The sequence below is a fragment of the Elephas maximus genome, chromosome 11 (genome assembly GCF_024166365.1).
Source record: "Elephas maximus indicus isolate mEleMax1 chromosome 11, mEleMax1 primary haplotype, whole genome shotgun sequence".
Classification (NCBI taxonomy): Eukaryota; Metazoa; Chordata; class Mammalia; order Proboscidea; family Elephantidae; genus Elephas; species Elephas maximus.
In genome coordinates, this window is record NC_064829.1 from 87,016,459 (window position 1) to 87,034,618 (window position 18,160).

General features: G+C 49.3%; 1 protein-coding gene across 1 annotated transcript in view; it reads right to left on the minus strand.

Moving 5' to 3' along the window:
* The window catches only part of PARD6G (par-6 family cell polarity regulator gamma), a 75,191-nt gene that overhangs the window by 30,612 nt on the left and 26,419 nt on the right, over positions 1-18,160 (minus strand). Inside the window, exon 2 of the mRNA XM_049902137.1 lies at positions 17,795-18,017. Coding sequence (XP_049758094.1) covers positions 17,795-18,017 — 223 coding nt within the window. The remainder of the gene's footprint in view (positions 1-17,794; positions 18,018-18,160) is intronic.

The following is an 18,160-nucleotide window of genomic DNA, read 5'->3' on the forward strand; positions in this document are numbered from 1 at the left end:
AAATCTCCAGGGCACAGGGAACACAAGCAGACACAGATGGTCCAGCCCTGTACCTACGGGACGAACGGGGCAGGTCAGAGCACTGAGACCCTCGCTCCCTGTGCATGTCTTTGCCATTTTTATTGATACAATTCAAATAACATAAAATTCACCGTTTTAAAGTGCATAATTCAGTAGTTTTTAGTATATTTACAATGTTGTGTAACCATCACCAAAAACCAAACCCACTGCCATGGAGTCAATTCCAACTCATAATGACCCTACAGGACAGAGCAGAACTGCCTCATAGGGTTTTCAAGGTGCAGCTGGTGGATTCAAACTGCTGACCTTTTGGTTAGCAGCCAAGCTCTTAACCATTGCTCCACCAGGGTTCCACGCAACCATGACCACCACCTAATTCCAGAATATTTCCATCACCCCAAAAAGAAACCCTGTACTCCTAACCCTAACCCTGTTTGTCTCCTTGCATGTGCCTGTTTGGACATTACATATAAATTGAATCAGACAGTATGTGGTCATTTGTGTCTGGCTTCTTTTACTCAGCATGATGTTTTCAAGGTCCACCCGTATCCTGGCATGTATCAAAATGTCATTCCTTTTTATCGCCAAATAATGGTTCGTTGTATTGATACATCACATCTTGTTTCTCCATCGTCTGTTGCTGGACATTTGAGCTGTTCCCATCTTTTGGCTATTGTGAGTAACGCTGCTGTAAACACTCATGTACACGTTTCTGTGAGGACATATCTTTTCAATTATTTTGGGGTACATATCTAGGAGTGGAATTGCTGGATCATATGGCATTGACTCGATGGCACTGGGTTTTTTTTTTTAATGGTAGTTCTATACTTAAATTTCTGAGGAACTGACAAACAGTTTTCCACAGTGGTTGCACAATTTTATATTCCTACCAGCAACGGATGAGGGTTCCAATTGCAACACATTCTTGCCAACACTTATTTTCTGAGTTTCTTATAACAGCCATCCTAGAGAATGGGAAGTGGTATCTCATAGTGGTTTTGATTTGCATTTCCCTGATGGATAATGATGTTGGGCATATTTTCATGTGTTCATTGCCCATTTGTTTATCTTCTTTGGAGAATTATGTATTCAAATCATTTGCTTGTTTTTTAAGTGAGTTGTCTTTTTATTATTGAGTTGTAAGAGTTCTTTATATATTCTAGATACAAGTCCCTTATCAGAGATATGATTTGCAAATATCTCCCATTCCATGGTACGTCTTTTCACTTTCTGGATGGTGCTCTTGGAAGCACAGAAGTTAATTTTAATGAAGTCCAATTTGTCTATTTTTTTGTTGGTTGCTTGTGTGTTTGGTGTCATATTTAAGAAACCACTGCCTAATCCAAGGTCATGTCCCTGTGTATTTCTACGTAAAGTTGCAAACAACGGTAGCTGTTGCCCCAGTCTAAAAAACAACAGCAACACAAAACATTACTCAGTGCTGGGGGCCTAGGTTATGAGCACTTCTCTGTCTGCCCTGGAGAAGTGGGCCAGCCCTGAACACCAGGCGTGAAGAGAGGTTGCCTGGAACCAGGGTGACGTAAAAATGAGCAAACTGGGTACCCCATGCAGAAAGTCCTAATTGAAGAGATTAAGTACCATCACATTTCAGCCCCCAGTTTCCCCAACTTCACATGAGTACCATGCACACTAGGAAAGCGCTGCTCTGGGCAGCTGAGAGCCTGTCATGGAGAAGAAGGAAAGACACAGAACTGACTGGGGGTGGGGGCAGGGGCTGCCAGTAAGACTCCAAACCCACAGAAACAAGGAGCCTGCTTGGAAATGGGCTGATACTGGGGCACGCACCAGGAAAGGGCAGACAAAGCACAAACCGATGTCAATTTTTCTGTTAAAAGAAAGTTCCTTCGAACCATGGATCTTTCCTGAAAACACCTCGAAGTAAAAATAAATACCTCTCATTGCCTAAAGGAAGCCGTACCTATGTCTGGAGGTGAGTTGGTCAGGACCTCCTCAAATGGTGAAAAAGCTGGGCACTTCACTGTGCCCCCTCTGAGAGCTGGGCCAGAAGCTCTCTCAGAGGCTCAGCTCCTGGGTTCAAACGTAGGCCAGTGATGCCCAAACACTCTGCTTGTGGTTCCACGGTGTGGTGGAAACACAGTCTCCCAAGTCAGGAAAGCCAGGTTTCGAGTCCTGGTTCAGTAATTCCAAAGCTGTTGTCCCTGGTGAGTCACTTATACTCCGAGCCCTCAGATTCATTGTCTATAAAATGGGGGCAGTACCACCTTTCTCACAGGGCTCCTGAGAATCAACTGCAACAGTGACCGTAAAATACCAGCCTGGTACCTGACACGTCATCCCTCTGCCCTGTCACCTTTCACCCCTCCTCTCCAAGCCCAGGCCAGGGTGCTCTCAGGGCTTTTCCAGTTCCACCCTCCAAGGCTGCCATCCCTCCCAGGCCTGGGAACTAAGGCTGACTGACACAGGCCAGCAGCTGGCATGCATCCCCTTCCTCTGACAGATGAGGAAACTGAGGCCCACAGGCCACACGCCACTGTCCACTGGCTCCAGGTGACCCTTGAAAAGGCTCCTTTGCCAAAGTAAGAATTTTCGGATGAGGGTGCCTCACTGGCATCTCACTCCTGTGCTCGTTTGTCGCTTGCTCATCCATTTGACCGACGTCTGGCCAGGGGCACCAGTGCTGGGGTGGGGCAGTAGGCAGATGGGGCTGGTGGAAGAAACAAAACAAGGTAGATGTCCCATGATCCTGCCCCTCAGAGTTCAGTGCACACTCCCCAGACTCTCTGGTGCAACTGGAAGCATATTAAGTACAGATAAGACACAGAATGACACTTTAGTAACTGTCTGTTTGGGGACACACCACACATACTGTTTTGCAACCTGCTCCTTTCACGCAGTGCACCACGCGCACTTGCCGTACCTTTCTCTGCCGTGGGACCTACCTCTGTTTGCTCACTCAGCCCCGGCGGGTGGGCACCGGGCTGTGGCTATGTCCACCATTACAGACAACACTGCAACGAACACTCCCCGAGATGCACTGCTGAATTCAGTGCCGTCTGTTCCTAGAAGGAGAGTTACTTACTGTGTTGTAAGCCCGGCGGCACAACCATTAAACGCCCGGTGGTTCAAACCCACCCAGCGGCTCCACAGGAGAAAGACTTGGCATTGAGCTTCCGTAAAGATTATAGACCAGGAAACCCTACAGGGCAGGTCTACTGTGTCACACGGGGTCGCTACGAGTTGGAATTGACTTGACGGCATACAATAATAACAAGTTCACGTATGTTATGAGGCTGGAAGCCCCTGCAGCAGCGTCTCAACTCCACCGCCCCACATGTCCTCTGGGCCCACCCCTGCGCCCCATCCCTCAGGCCAGAAGGCAGCACACTGGGGAAGGGCGGGAGGTGGGTGAGGGGGTGCTGCATGTACTGAGGTTGAAGAGGCCATAGGGAGGCAAGGAGGAAGGGGCAACAGAGGCGTGGGTGGGCAAGTGACCCTTCTTGAAATGGATGGAAATTACCTTTTACCAGGGAAGTTTTAGCAACATAGAAAAGTGTGTTAAAGAGGAGGGAATAATGGCTACAGGGGCAGGTTAGAAACAGAAAGGAGGGCAGAAACATGACTAGTTTCAACACTTGTGCATCTGTGTTGTTTAAATCACGCTTACCCTTAAGTGTCTGCCTGGAAGCATCCAACCTCTGAGAAAGGGGTGGTGCAGCCCAGGTTTTAATTCTAAACTGATAGTATACAAGCGTTTTTCAAAATCAGCATTATCTTATTTCAACTGCAGCCTTACTCCTCAGTAAGTGACAATTTAGGATGCATGCCTCCTACTCCCCTCAAAATTAAAACAAACACAGAGCAAAACAGACACCTGATCTGGAGTCTCACACCCACTCTTGACCTCGGCAGCGGGTGATGGGGTTGGGGTGGGACAAGGGAGTGGGGACAAGCGTTTCCATGTGGGATGGGCAGGGAAAGTGCGAAGCTGCCTGCACCCCTCCAAGAGAGCAGACCTGGCTGGCCTGTCTCTGCACACCACATTCTCACATGGCAGTGAGGAATGGCCATGGCCAGCCGTCCATGTGACTGATGGGGAGATGCCCTCGGGTGCTGGAGCAGTGCAGTGTGACAGACACTGGGCACAGGCCACAGGCAAAGTGCTAGTTATCTAAACAACCTTCCGCTAGTCCTGAGCAACAAACAGGAAACACACAGATACACACACACAGACACATACATGCACTCACACATACTCACACTTGGACACATACACTCAGACACACATTCACACACAGTGTGTACACACACAGACACTCTGACACATACATTCAGACACCCTCAGTCACAGACACACACACAGAAACATTCACACACACACTCATGTACACACAAACATATATTTGGCCACACACATACATTCACATATATTCTTGTATACACACTCACACAGACACACTCGGACACCAACACACAGAGGTGAGGGGTAAAAGGGGTGAAAGGGTCCATGTAGGGGCACTGAACTGCGTTCTGGGGGGCATGGGGGCATGGAACTGAATGCAGGGGGCATGGGAGGCACTAAGCTGTGCTCGGAGGTCTGTGTGGGCATGGAACCCAGCTCTGGGGCTGCACTGGAGGCCACTGAGGTCCAGGCAGCCTCTCTCCCGCTCTCTCAGTGACCGCTGGGCGGGCAAGTGGAGGAGGTAAAAGCTCAACGCACAGCAGGTACAGATGCAGACGGCCCCACACCAGTCCCCTCCGGGCCTGGTTCTCCCCTTCACAGTGAGAGGCTCCATTTCTAACCCGGGGCTCGGAACCAATCCTAGGATGCGATTCCGCCGACTGACACAAACACGCCACCCGGCCTCGTGAAGGGCTGAGGAGCCCATCTCCCCCAATTTTGACACCTCAGCTCTGAATTCATTTTCAATAACATCAGAAATGCCCACAAGACATTAATTCACACTTTAAGGCAATATTTTTGACTGTGTCCTGAGAAGAAACACAGAAGTGTGTGAAAATAGCTTTCACAGAATGAAAGAACAGTATACACGATGCCTGCTTCAATCACGCAGAACCGCATGGTATCAGCGTCCACACAGAGACACACAGACACACACACACTCACACAGCACATGCCCTGGGCTATCTGGTTTGGATTATGCCTTAGAAAATGACAGCTTATTATCTGGGGCAGCACAAATGTTTCTGGAGATGTTTCTAATCTGATTTTACAGTTCTATTTTTTTAGCTCTGTTAGTCAAAGTATCAGCTTCAGCAAAACCAGACCCTCTTGCCTCTGAGTGACGCTACTTGTGCCAAAAAAGCTGCAGGCAGATCCCTCCTCCCCACCTGCCTTCTCCCTTCCATGGCGTCTGCTCCACATGCCAGTTTGGAGGGGAAGAACCAGACATTTAAAAACAAAGCCATTTGTGAGCAGGAGGATGTGAGCAGTGTTCTCGTACTTTCTGCTGTAGGACCACCTGACTGCATTCCGGCATCTGCAAGGATGCTGTGGAAGAAGTGGAAAGGATGGCAGAGAGAAAGACGAAAGAGACTAACCAAGAATGAGCAAAGGGAAAAAAGCCACATTCAGGCAGGCCGGGAAAATGCACCCATCTTCCCAAAGGCTCTTCTAAAAAGTAAAAACCTACCAGCATCATTCTTCTTCCTTTATAGCCAGACAACTCACACTACCCTGTAGGTTCAAGGCAGAAGGCTTCATAAGGGCGAACTCAGTTCGGTATACACCAGTCGAGATGGGCAGGTCACCTGGACCCTGGCTACCCCCTACTGCCTAGAATAAATCAGGGTTCACTGCTTCGGTACAGCAAGCCCCAGGCACCAGTGCCATACATGGACTTTTTCTTCTTCAAATGCCTTCTGGTTAGGAGTCCTTTCCATCAGCTGTCCTGGTCTCTGTGGTATGAATAACAACACTTCGCCACTGGGCGGGGACAGACCATCGTTTGCTTCTACAGACATTCCTCGGGCTCTCACACCCCACTGCTCTCCAGACCACGGAAGCAAAGTTTGGCAGAAGCAGTCATAATCATCTTTTTGTATCAAAACCAGCCTTAATGATTTTGTATGCAACTTGTAAACAAAAAAGAACAGAAAATACAATAAAATAAAATACTCTAAGTAAACTGTGGTATGAAGTTTAAATTCCCTAAATGAGGAAATCAACTGAGATCCCCTCGTCTGCGTTTAGAGCTCACGGCACACAATGAAACCACATGTCCGGACACAACCCAGAATTATAATTCCAACGTCACGTGTGCAGTGACTGTTGACACTGCGAAAAGTGCTCTAACTCTTGTGCTCATCGACTTTCCTTTTATAACAGCGTTACTGGTCAAGTAGCTATATTTTACTTGTTCTTTTAAATTCCTCAAGCAAGATGAAATTAACAACTCACAATCCTGATGTGAAAAAGAAATACCGGGTCTTCAACCTGATATAAAGGGCATCTGTGGAAAATCCACAGCTAACATCAGACTCAATGATGAAAGACTGGATGCTTTCCTCCTAAGACCAGGAATAAGACAAGGATGTCCGCTCTCACCACCTCTACTCAACATTGTACCAGAGGTTCTAGCCAGGGCAATTAGGCAAGAAAAATAAATAAAAGGCACCCAGGTTGGAAAGGAAGAAGTAAAACTATGTTTGCAGATGACATGATCTTGTTTATGAAATATCCTAAGGAATCCACAAAAAACGATTAAGATTAATAAAAAAGTCCAGCAAGTTGGCAGAATATAAGACCAGTCTACAAAAATCAAGTATTCTGTACACTAGCAATGAACAAGCCAAAAAAGAAAACAATTCCTTTTACAATAACATCAAAAAGAATACTTCAGAAAAGACTTAAGAAACACAAGACTTGTGCAGAGAAAACTAAGGAACATTGTTGAAAGAAATTAAAGAAGATCTACATACACAACTCCTACCAAAATCTCAGCTGGCTTCTTCACAGAAATTGAACTGCTGACCCTAAAATTCTGGTCCTAAAATTCTGGTGGGGCGGATGTGGGTTCTGGGCCTGGTGTTTCTTCCAGCAAGAACACTGTCCATATGACCAGTGGCTCAGGGGACGAGCAATTCATCTGCTGCTGTCCGTTCCAACCACACTGCCTGTCCCAGGTGACGACACCCATCCAGCCCTGGTCTGTGCTCTCCCCACCCCACCCCCCGGTGACTCTGGGATGATGGGACCTTATAGCAAAACTGCTGCCAATAATGAATGGCAGCAGCAGTCCTGGGTGCTCCTCTCCCTGAAGCCCCAGTGAACCCTGGTGGTTGTGAGCCCACCTCAGGCCACATACTGGACAGTAGAGCCCTCAGCCCTCCTCTGCTTCTCAAAGGTTTGCCAGAGGAAGGAAGTAGGAACTCCTGGTTTCCAGCTAAAATGCAGGGCAAGGCGGGACCCTGAGCTTCAGTCCCAAGAGCTCTACGAGAGGCAGGTGGATCTGGGTTCTGGCTATGAAAGGAAGGGGCTGTTGGGGCATTTGCATCCTTGCTGCCATGTGCCTACAAGGCGGCTAGGACATGGCGACAGACAGGGAGGCCAGTGAGGGGGCTTTGCCGGGACCTGAGGGCTGACCACAACCAGTTGCTGAGTGGAGGGTATGGGATGAACGAAGCTCAGGCCCATCACCTCTGTGGGTACAAGCAACGCCAGCATCAGTGGGCCCCATCCCCTTGAGGCATCCTTAGTGCCTGGCTCCTGTCACCAGTATGCATCTTCCAGCCACCAGACACCTCCCTGACTCATAGGCGAAGGGAGGGCCGAGGGGCCAAGGGGCTGTCCACGTGTCGAGCCTCTCAAGATACGCTGCAGCCAGGGCTGAACCCAACCTGTACTTATGGACACGACAGTGGTTTCCAGACAGGACAGCTGTAATTGAAACCACCGAAAATAACTGTTGGCAGAAAACGCCTGCATTCAGAGCAGCCTCCTCCAGTGGCTCCTGTGGCTGGCGCCTAGCAGCCCGGCTTTGCCAACACATCCAAACCAGATCACAGGAGCCCCACAGGGGCCAGGGCCTTGTCAGACAGCCACCGGTCTGACCCAGAGCTCTGGACTCTCCCTGACACTCAGCCTGACCCTCTTCTGTGAGCTAGGTCAAATGCAACAAACACAAACAAGAACAACAGAAGCAAGTTCCATAAGACCAGCGTATGATAAAAACAAAACAAAACAAAAAAACAAAAAGGAAACCCTGGTGGTGCTGTGGTTAAGTGCTATGGCTGCTAACCAAAAGGTTGGCAGTTCAAATCCACCGGGTGCTCCTTGGAAACTCTATGGGGCAGTTCTACTCTGTCCTATAGGGTTGTTCCCTCTCCTCTGTATTTACCGAGAAGGCCACCAACCTGGTTGTCTTCAGGTGCTGCGGTAGCACCCCACGAGCAGCACGAGGGGGCTCACAGAGCTGGGGTGGCCTCAGCCCTCACAGACCCCAGAGGACGCACCCCTGCAAGTCCCCCGGATCCCTCAGCCCCTGAGCTCTTCTCTCACCTCCCATTCGCTGAGACCCCTCCAAAGAGGAAGAGGTGAAGCACCAAGAGAACAGTCAGCTTAAAATGACCAACAGCAGCTCAAAGCCAAATGAAACACCGCTGAAAGAAGACGTTCTCAACAGCTGGGTTGAGGTACAATTCATGTACCAGCGAGTGCATAATCCAGTGGTCTTTACTGTAGTCACAGAGTGGTGCAACCATCAGTCACCCCACCTAATTCCAGAACTTTCCCATCACCTCGAAAAGAAACCCTGTATCCACCAGCTGTCATCCCCTTTACCCCTTCCCCACCCTCAAAAAAAAAAACAATTGCCATTAAGTCGACTCAGACTCATGGTGACCCTGTGTGTGTCAGAATAGAACTGTGTTCCATTGGGTTTTCAAGGGCGGATTTTTCGGAATTAGATCTCCAGGCCTTTTTTCCAAGGAACCTCTAGGTGGACTTAAACCTCCAACCTTTCGGTCAGTAGCCAAGTGCTTTAACCATCTGCACGGCCCAATAACTCCTTCCCCTGACCCTAGGTAGAGACAGAGAGAGAGTGAGAGACAGAAACAGAATTTCCTCTTCCATTTGACAAACAGAAACTCTACAGAGCACAAGTCTATCAGACGCATGGGAATACGACTGAAGTCCCTTATTAACATGCTAGAACTAAAATGGGAAGCAAAAATATTCTAGAGTAAAGGTTTTCTAAAGGCAGCTCAAATTCTGCTTCTTTTTTATTCATTTTAATATGATTTTTTAAAACATAAAAGAAAAGAAAGAGACCAGCACTTAGGGGGGGAGTGAAAAACACAGGCATCACACGCACAAGGCCCCTTCCTGCGACCCAGTCCACCTCCCTATCCAGACCAGCTGCACAGAAGGGACTTCCCTTGGTAGGGGGTTATAAGTCCACGACAGGCACTTTGGCCGACCCAGAATTAAATAAATCTATCTCTTCACATCAAACTAGCCACCTTAAGAACGCCTGGCCTGGCATGGCTGTTGGGATAGAAGGAAGGACGCCTTCCTAGCGTTCAGCAGCAGAGGCGGCTCCCTGCACCTGCGGGCTCACTTCTGAGCACGGCAGAAACTCCTTCCATAAAACCGTTGGGCTTGGATAGCAAAGTGGTTGTCTTGGCCTAGCCTCACTGCGGAAAGCATTTCCCGTCCTCCAACACATCTTTCCAAAACAAGCTTTCAAATGAGAGCACCCTCCTCTTTGCTGGCCCATGCACCCCAGGCCTTCGAGAGGCCCTCCCAAGGCCAACACCACGGTCTTGTATTTGCTGCAAACTTTACAATGCTTTCAGGAACTTGCTGGAGTTTATCTTTCTTTTTTTCCCTCCCCGGGCTGAGATGTGGGAAGATGGAAAGCAATCACTACTCAAAACATGCCTAGTGACAGCAGCATGACTGCTGATGGCCTGCCTGCTTCTTGGGACGTTCAAGTGAACATGGGTTTTCTGCCCAGGGTGACAAGCTGCAGGGGGTTCCCTCCCTGAGCTCCCAGGGGCTCTTCTACCTGCTCTCTGGTTTTTGCAGGGAGTAGTCTTTGAATCCAGCCTTTCCCCTAAAGTTCTGGGTGGGGTAGACTGGAAGGACCTATGGCCTCAGGCTCAAGCTTGAGGGGCCTTAAATTTTAGCTGCTGTTTGGGGGCCCGAGGTGGGCTTCAACCACCCGTCAGCCCTCACAGAGTACCCACCCCCGCCGCGGAAGCCCAGGCCGAGGGTGGGAGAGCAGGTCCCTGGGGGCCCCAGCCTTCGTGGGGCTGGTCATCAAGACATGCTGAAGATGGAGTTGTGTTTAGACTGCACATTTCAAAGTCCCTAAGATGTTCCTTAGTCTTGGAAAGCCAAAGACAAGCTTGCAGGAAAGAAGGAAGAGATAGACCACTACACTCCACCAATCCCAGATTCCCACTTCCCATGTCTACCTCATCCCTGTGTCCCCAGCACCCATCAGTGGGAAACTTAGCTGAGGGGAGGGAGCTGTGGGAGTAGGACCTAAGGCCTGTTTGAAAGGTGGAAGGAGAATGTCTGGAGGGCGCTGCTGCTGGCAAGTCGACTCTGATTCATAGCAATGCCATAGAACAGGGTAGAACTGCCCAATAGGGTTTCTAAGGAACAGCTGGTAGATTCGAACTGCTGACCTTTTAGTTAGCAGCCGCTTTTAACCGCTGCGCCACCAGGGCTCCTGTTACTTCTTAGGTGTCTGCTTTTTGAAAAAAGTGTAACTCCTCACCTCTGATACAAAAGTTTTAACAAGACCGTAGACATACCAGCCATAAACATAGCCCATAGCTATTTTATAGGAATTTATACATATAGGGGACAGAGCTACTTTTTGGAATGTTTGACTGCAACTCACCAGAAACACACAAAAATAACTTAGGAGCAAAGAACTCCAAATCCAACTGCAATTCTCAAACTTAATTTTCTGTCTGAGTTTGTTAAGAGCTACAAATGGTTCAGGGTGCGGAGCCTCCGTGTGGATGGGACATGCCGGGTGATGCCCGTGCATTTTGTTATGACTCCACGTGAGTCATTTTCCCACAGGAGAGGATGAACATTACAGAGATGCAGGGCAAAAACAGGAAAAGTAACTGCCTTGCAAGAGGAAACCCATATCTGTTTTGGAAAAGAAAACGTTCACTGTGGAAATTTTTATCTCTCTGAATTAGTACCAGATCAGTACAGGTAAATCACTTCTACACTACACTGTTTCACACTAACGTGCCATGAAAGTTCACCGGACTGCATTTCTAAATAAGGATTTGCCTGCCCAGGGAACAATGACAAGGTCCTAAGGGGATACTGGAGACTAACGGATTCTCGATCCTCAAGTTGGTTGCTTGGTTCTGACCTCTGATAAGTCTGGGAGGGAGATGCTTGGACATCTTTCTCTGCGCCATCTATCTAAAGGTGCCAAACAAACCCAGAGAGCTGCAAACCATTTCAAACAGCTTTGGTTTCAAGCTTTGGTTTCATCATGTACAAAATGAGAGTAATAGTAACAACTACACAACTTGCTTTGCTGTGAGATCAGAAGGAAATTTGAAAAATCCTTGGTTAACAGTAAAATACTAAATATGTGCTTGTTTTTGAGAGAAGAGAGGAACTCCTGTGTTTCAGGGCAAACTCCACAAACTCCAGGGTGCGTATGAGTGATGGCAGAAGCTGCACCTTGACCATAGGACCCCCAAACACTGGCTTTGCAGGTTGGGGCGATACCCAGACTCCCCATATTTAGCAGGTCTTCCCTGACTCTCACCTCAGGCACCACACTAGGAATGACTTCTGAGGGTTCCTGAAGTAAAGGTGATAACCACCGGCTGCTGTCTAGTTAACCCCTACTCATGGTGACCCCATGTGTGTCAGAGTTGAACTGCTCTCCATGGGGTATTTGATGGCTGATTTTTTGGAAGTAGACTGCCAGGCCTTTCTTTCAAGGTGCCTGTGGGCAGACTTGAACTACCAACCTTTCTATTAGCAGCTGAGCACATTAACCATTGGCACCAGCAGGGATTCCTAAAGATTGTACCAGAGAGGTGAATTTTAGGAAGTAATGGAGGCTAAAGGAAAAAGAAGAAGAGAAAGGTGTCGCTGAGCTGGGGCACAGTGCACACAGGGAAACAGACAGTAAAATCAGAAATGCTGGGGTGAGGAGGCCAGAGCCTCGCCGCCCTTTAAGGAAAACGTGATGAGAAGAATCAGCAGGACTGAGGGTCGACAACCTCGATGGGCTGGACCATCTGGCAGGAGCTGGCCAGTCTGTATCCTGCTCTCAAATAAGAGTGTTGGCAGCAGGCAAACACAGGCAGAAAGTAGGGAAAAGGCAGGAGGCCTGCTGGGCCCAGCCGTGGGCCCTCAGGCCGTCCAGTGGGAGGGGGAGGCAGAATATGGAGTCTGCATTGCTTGAAGGCGGGGTAGAGCTTGGGCCCTAAAGGAGAAAAGAGCAGAAATCAGACAGATAAGCACACATCTGCGGAGCTGCACGTCTGAGGGCCTGGGTGACTAGCGTGAGGTCACTTTATTAAGGGCTTCAGGGACGACCTTTCTAAAACAGCTTTTCCTCCACTCTCAGGCATGTCTGGAATGACCCCATGGCTCTCCCCCGATCACAGGCAGAAGGGTGGGCATCCAATGAGCTCGCTGGGCTCCACTGGCACCGACTGCCCTGGGAAGAAGGCAGCTGGCCTCTGTGACTAGCAGTCCCTTTAAGAACAGAAAGGCCACAGACCTAGTCACGCAGGAAGCGGTGCGGGGAGTATCCTTCCAACAGCCAAGGCCCCACTAATCACAGGGTAGCCACTGCCCTCTCCCAGTGCAGCTTCCTTCTCTCCTGAAGTTTCCTTCAAACAGAAGAACATTTTATTGGATTCAAAATTGCTGGTAACATGAATGTAAACAGCTTCCTGAGCTTGGTAGCCCCAAGACCATGACTGAGAGGTAGATTTAAGGAAGCCATGGCTCAGAGGGAAAGACTTAATGATTGTAAATAACCTGGTGATTTTTCCAGCAAAGATGCCTCAAATGCAAAATGCTTTAGGGAACACATGTAAGATCAATACCCGTTAATGGTTTCTCACCTGCTCAAATGATGTGCTAGCCAGTCACTTCATAAACATGCTATAAACGTCTCAACTTAAAGCAATTCCAGGACTGTTTCCAGGAGATGACCCCTTTGCCAGATTCTATCCCAGTGTTGGGATGTCCCATCTGCTTGGCCATCTCAGCCTCCACACTGCCCTGCGGCCTCTCCCTCCAGCATCAGTGAGCGCCATTGTTGGCCCAGCAAGGCAGCTCTCAGGGGCTTTCGGCTCCTTGGCCCACCTCCCACTTTTGCTCCAAATGAGCAGTTCAACCTGGCGCTTCTAAGCTAACGAGCCCCCACCTTTTGCTTCCTCCATGACAGCTCACCACTTTCCCATCTGCTCATGCCCCCAATTAGTCCCTGACACCCCACCCCGCATCACTCCCACAGAGAGCCTCAGGCCCCTTCTGAAAGCAGCCCGGCCTCCCAGCCCTCAGCCCTCACACAGCACCTGTTACCTGGTCAAGATGCACCCAGGGCTGTAGGTCCCCAAAGGCAGCACCATCACTGGCCTCAGTGTCCCCAGCCCTCAGCAGATGCTCAATAAAGCAGCCCTATAGCTGACTATCCACACAAGAACCCTCTAGAGAGTAGCCGGGTTGAGTGAAACCAATAAACTATGTCAAGTGAATAAGTAAATAAGTGGTGATCATCACTAACACCAGCTCAGAAGCTGAGTTCTTAGCTGTAGGTACTTTATGGTGCAAACTCAGAGCCCAAACCCAAGCACAAACACCCAAGTCAAAGGGAAGTGAAGCAGGAACCTGACTTCGGGAAGGACCAGGACCAGGTCAGCTTCCCGAAATCTCTGTACTAAACAAATGGCCCATCACCAGACGCACTACAGCCCCTGGGGGCCAGGGGAACCCCACAGCACCTACCCCACAGCACCTGCCCCACAGTCCGAGGAGTGGCTCCCATCAGCAGACTGTTGATTGCGTGTAATAGTGCATTAAAGCTGGATTTTAGCTTCTTACACAAACCTAAGTTGGGACACACTGAAACATTTGCAGCTTACTCACTCGCTCAACTGCAGCGAAGTGGCAGGTGCTTTGCAATTTGCTGGTTTTTCAAAGACGGGCAAGGCCTGGCCCAGTAGCCATGAAACACAGGAGCAAATGCTGAGTGGTGATGGTCATAGATACCAGCTACAGCAGTACTGTCTGTGCTTTTGTCTAGCAACAAAGGAGAAGAGCCTGCCAACCCTCCCGGGGATGTGAAGGGCACACTTCAGGAGGCAGTAATGAGATGCCAGGCTTCTCCCCTACTTCATGACCCACAGGCCTAGTCCTGATGCCAAGACCCTCAGGATACCAGGCACCACTCAGAGATGTACTGAAAGCTTCTATTACTGGAGGAAGAGACAATTTTTAAAAATTGTGAACAAATATATTAATTAAAAAGCCAAAGTATTCACATGTGTTAAGGATGGCTGAATATGAAGTACAGATGAGGCGAACCTGGCAACCTTATCACGGTCTGATGCCGATGGGAGGAGTCCCATTTGAATTCTGCCCAGCCGCTGGCTAGGAGCCAGCCTTGAGTACTTTTGATTTTTTAACATATTTATTGAGATAAAATTGACATACTAAAGTTCACCCATTTAATGTGCACAATTCAATGGTTGTTAATCCATTTGCAGCATTGCACAACCATCTCCACTATCTAATTCCAGAAGGTTTCCACCACCCTGAAAAGAAACCTGCACCTCCCCCAGCCCCTAACAACCTCTGATCTCCTTCCTGTGTCTGTGGATCCGCCTGTTCTGGACATTTCATAGAACTGAAACCCTACAATATTTGTCCTTTTGTGACTGACGTATTTTGCTCAGCATGTTTCCAAAATTCATCCATATTGTAGCGTACCTCAGAGCTTCATTTCTCTTGACCACGGAATAATACTCCGTCGTATGGATATATCACGTTGTGTTTACACATTCAGCCGGTAACGGACTCTCAGGTTATTTCCACTTTTTGGCTATTGCGATTAGTGCTGCTATAAACACTGGTGTACAAGTGTTTGTGTGGACATGTTTTCCATATGTTAGTGTCCTTGTTGAGGGGTTTTTACATCTATATTCACAACCAGTGTTGGTCTGCAATTTTATTGTGATGTCTTTGGTTTGGGGGAAGAAATTATCTTAAGTGGAAAATAGATTCATTCTTTAAATTTTTTATTTATTTTGTTGTGAAAACAGATTAATTTTTAAAACATAGCTAAGGGTATATTTCAACATGTATTAGAAGAATACTGACTTTTCATTTGTGACAACAAGTTTTAAAATAAAGTTAAACAAGAGATACATCAATTTACAGAAAGCTATTAAGGGGCTGCCATGAGTTGGAATTGACTAGACAGCGATGAGTTTGATTTATTTAAGTCAATGACACAGTGGGTGTGGTTGTAGGAAAAATCATGGAAATGGCCTGACCCTGACTAGAATCTCAAAGCCCCTGGTGTGGTAAGAGGAGTGTGGGGTTGTGAGTGTCACTCCTGTGTGGGGCCCTCAGCTCTGCCTGGCCGCCTGTGGCAAAGAAGATGACACAGCGTCCATGTGCTTCATAACAACACGCACCACTCACACCGATTAGCAAGTCCGTCTGCCTTGAAGATAGAACACAGGGTTCTAAGGGTGCTAGGATGGCTATTGCTTTCTTGGACCAATCAAAGAAACACAAGCATCCCCTTGTTTCCCCCTCTGATGCCATCTTTACAACCAGAGGGCCTTCATGGATGGGGGAAGAAGCTCCAATCCCCCATGAAAGGCTGGGGGGCCACGTGGAGCACTTGTGATGTGCAAGGGCTCGTGGCCTTTAGGACGCTGTCCTGCTCAATCCTGACATGGCTCTGGCTTCCCTGAGCTCCCAGCCTCAGCAACAGGAGAAAGACGGCGAGCTGTGGGGACAGGGGGTCCAGGACTGTAAGCCAGCCAGCTGTCACCCTGAGGGCAGGGGAGGAGAAACATCAACAAGAAACAGGATGCAGGACCCCAACAGCGGGAACCGGCGAAGCCACGGGCACTGCATGGAAAGGCAGCGTGGTCCCTTCTGTGAGCCCACAGTCGTTTCCTGTCCTCACCTCAGCCAAGCCTGCTCAGCAGCCTCCTCAAGGTGCAAAGGGCCTCTGCGGGTCCCATGGTGTAGGAGACTAGCTGTCTACAAAATGATACAACCCCTGAGTGCACTTGGGGTTTACAGCCTACTCCTGTGTCCCAGCTTACCCTTTAGCAGAGCTGGGATATGCCCAGGAACTGCCCCGGCCTTTGTGAAACTTTGATCTGGATAGGATGGGCAGCACATCAGTGAGGCCTGGATGAGTCCATAGGGCAATGCACAGGGAGAAGCTGGGTGAGGGCAGAGCGTGCCCACCTCCTCTCCAGCACGCCAGTGACCACCCCAATGCTGGCAGACAGGGTTGGGGCTCAGGTGGCACCAGCAGCCCCTCTGCACTCGGCCACCTCCTCCAAATGACCATCGCCTCTATCCCCCTAGTGACTATCCTGATGCCAGTACCCCAGTGACCATTGCCTCTGCCAGCACACCAGTGATCATCACTGCTAGCCCCCTAGTGACCATACTGACACCAGTATACCCCAGTGACCATCGCCTCCAGCACCCCAGTGACAATCACCTCTACTAGTCCCCCAGTGACCATCCCCTCCACCAGCCCCCCAGTGACTATCACCTCCACCAGCCCCACCGTGACCATCCCCTCCACCAGCCCCACCGTGACCATCACCTCCACCAGCCCCCCAGTGACCATCCCAGCACTGTAGAGGGCACATGCCAGACATACTCTGCACATTCCATACTTATGAAGACATTTGGTCCTCAGAGTAACTTGATGGCCATCCACCACTAGTGCCCAGGTGCAAGAGGTGACGTCACTTGCCTGAGGGCCTGACTCTCCCACCCAGCCTGGCAGTCCCATCCCTGAAGCCCCACCCTGACTCTCTTCCCAGAGCACACCGCAGCCACTTGTCTCAGCCTCCACAAAGGCTCCTGAACTCCTCCAGGGACCCTGAGTACCTCCTCTTCCTCCCTATGGGGATCTAGCTTTCACAGGGAAGAAGCAGACGACTTTCAAAGTCAATTGTAATTGTGGCACAGGTCCAAACATCAAGGCCTCACCTGCAGATGGTTCTTTCCTTCAGTATATTATGTTGAAATGTTAAGGGTCGCCCCAGCTTGGAGAGGAGGAAAAAAAACCCTCTAAAACGCAGTTGTGTGAGGTGAGCCAACACCAGGACCCCTCCCCACCTCTTAACCACCAACCTGTGAGTCATTTACTTTCACAAAAAATGATACCATTATTACTGACAGCAAAGCCAGGCCTTGGGAGCTAAAAATTGACCAACGTTATAATTTAAAGCTAACATTTTTTTCCAGTCCTAAAAAGACAGTGGAAAGACATACTACCAACCTTAAGTTAGTTGCATTCTTAGATTACTGACTAATGCCTTTTCCTTACTCAATGCGTTTGCTTCCAGTTAAAATGCTGAAAGTATCAACGTTATTTTTTCCTCAGGATCTAAAAGTCAGAAGTCAACACTATTTAAGGTGGAAAATGCAGTTTACACTCAGCGTTTCTCATAAATGAATGCTGGCCAAACAAATTTTAACTTCTGTATGCATTTCCCACCACGCTAAAGTGCAGAGGCCCTCGGCTCTGCGTCCGCCGCCGCGGGGTACCTCGCTTCTGGACGAAGACACGGAGCAGGGGGCAGGCGCTGGACACGGCCTTGCAGAAGTTGTCATCATTGTTGATGGGCAGCAGATCTCCGTGCACGTCCGCATAGCCGATGGTCACGTCAGTGCTGGTGAGCCGGTGGGTGTGCACCACCAGCTGGTAGAAGTCCTCGAACCTGCCCGGCCTGTGGCGGTCCAGGGAGAACCTCCGGAATTCGGCCCCAAACTGCAATGGAAGAGACGGGGTGAACAGACAGCAGGGAGGGGGGCGTTTCAGCAGTGCCCACACGGCACGTGTGTGTGTGTGTGTGTGTGTGTGTGTGTGTGACCAAGGGAAGGGGAGGGGACGTGCTCACCCTCAGGCAGATA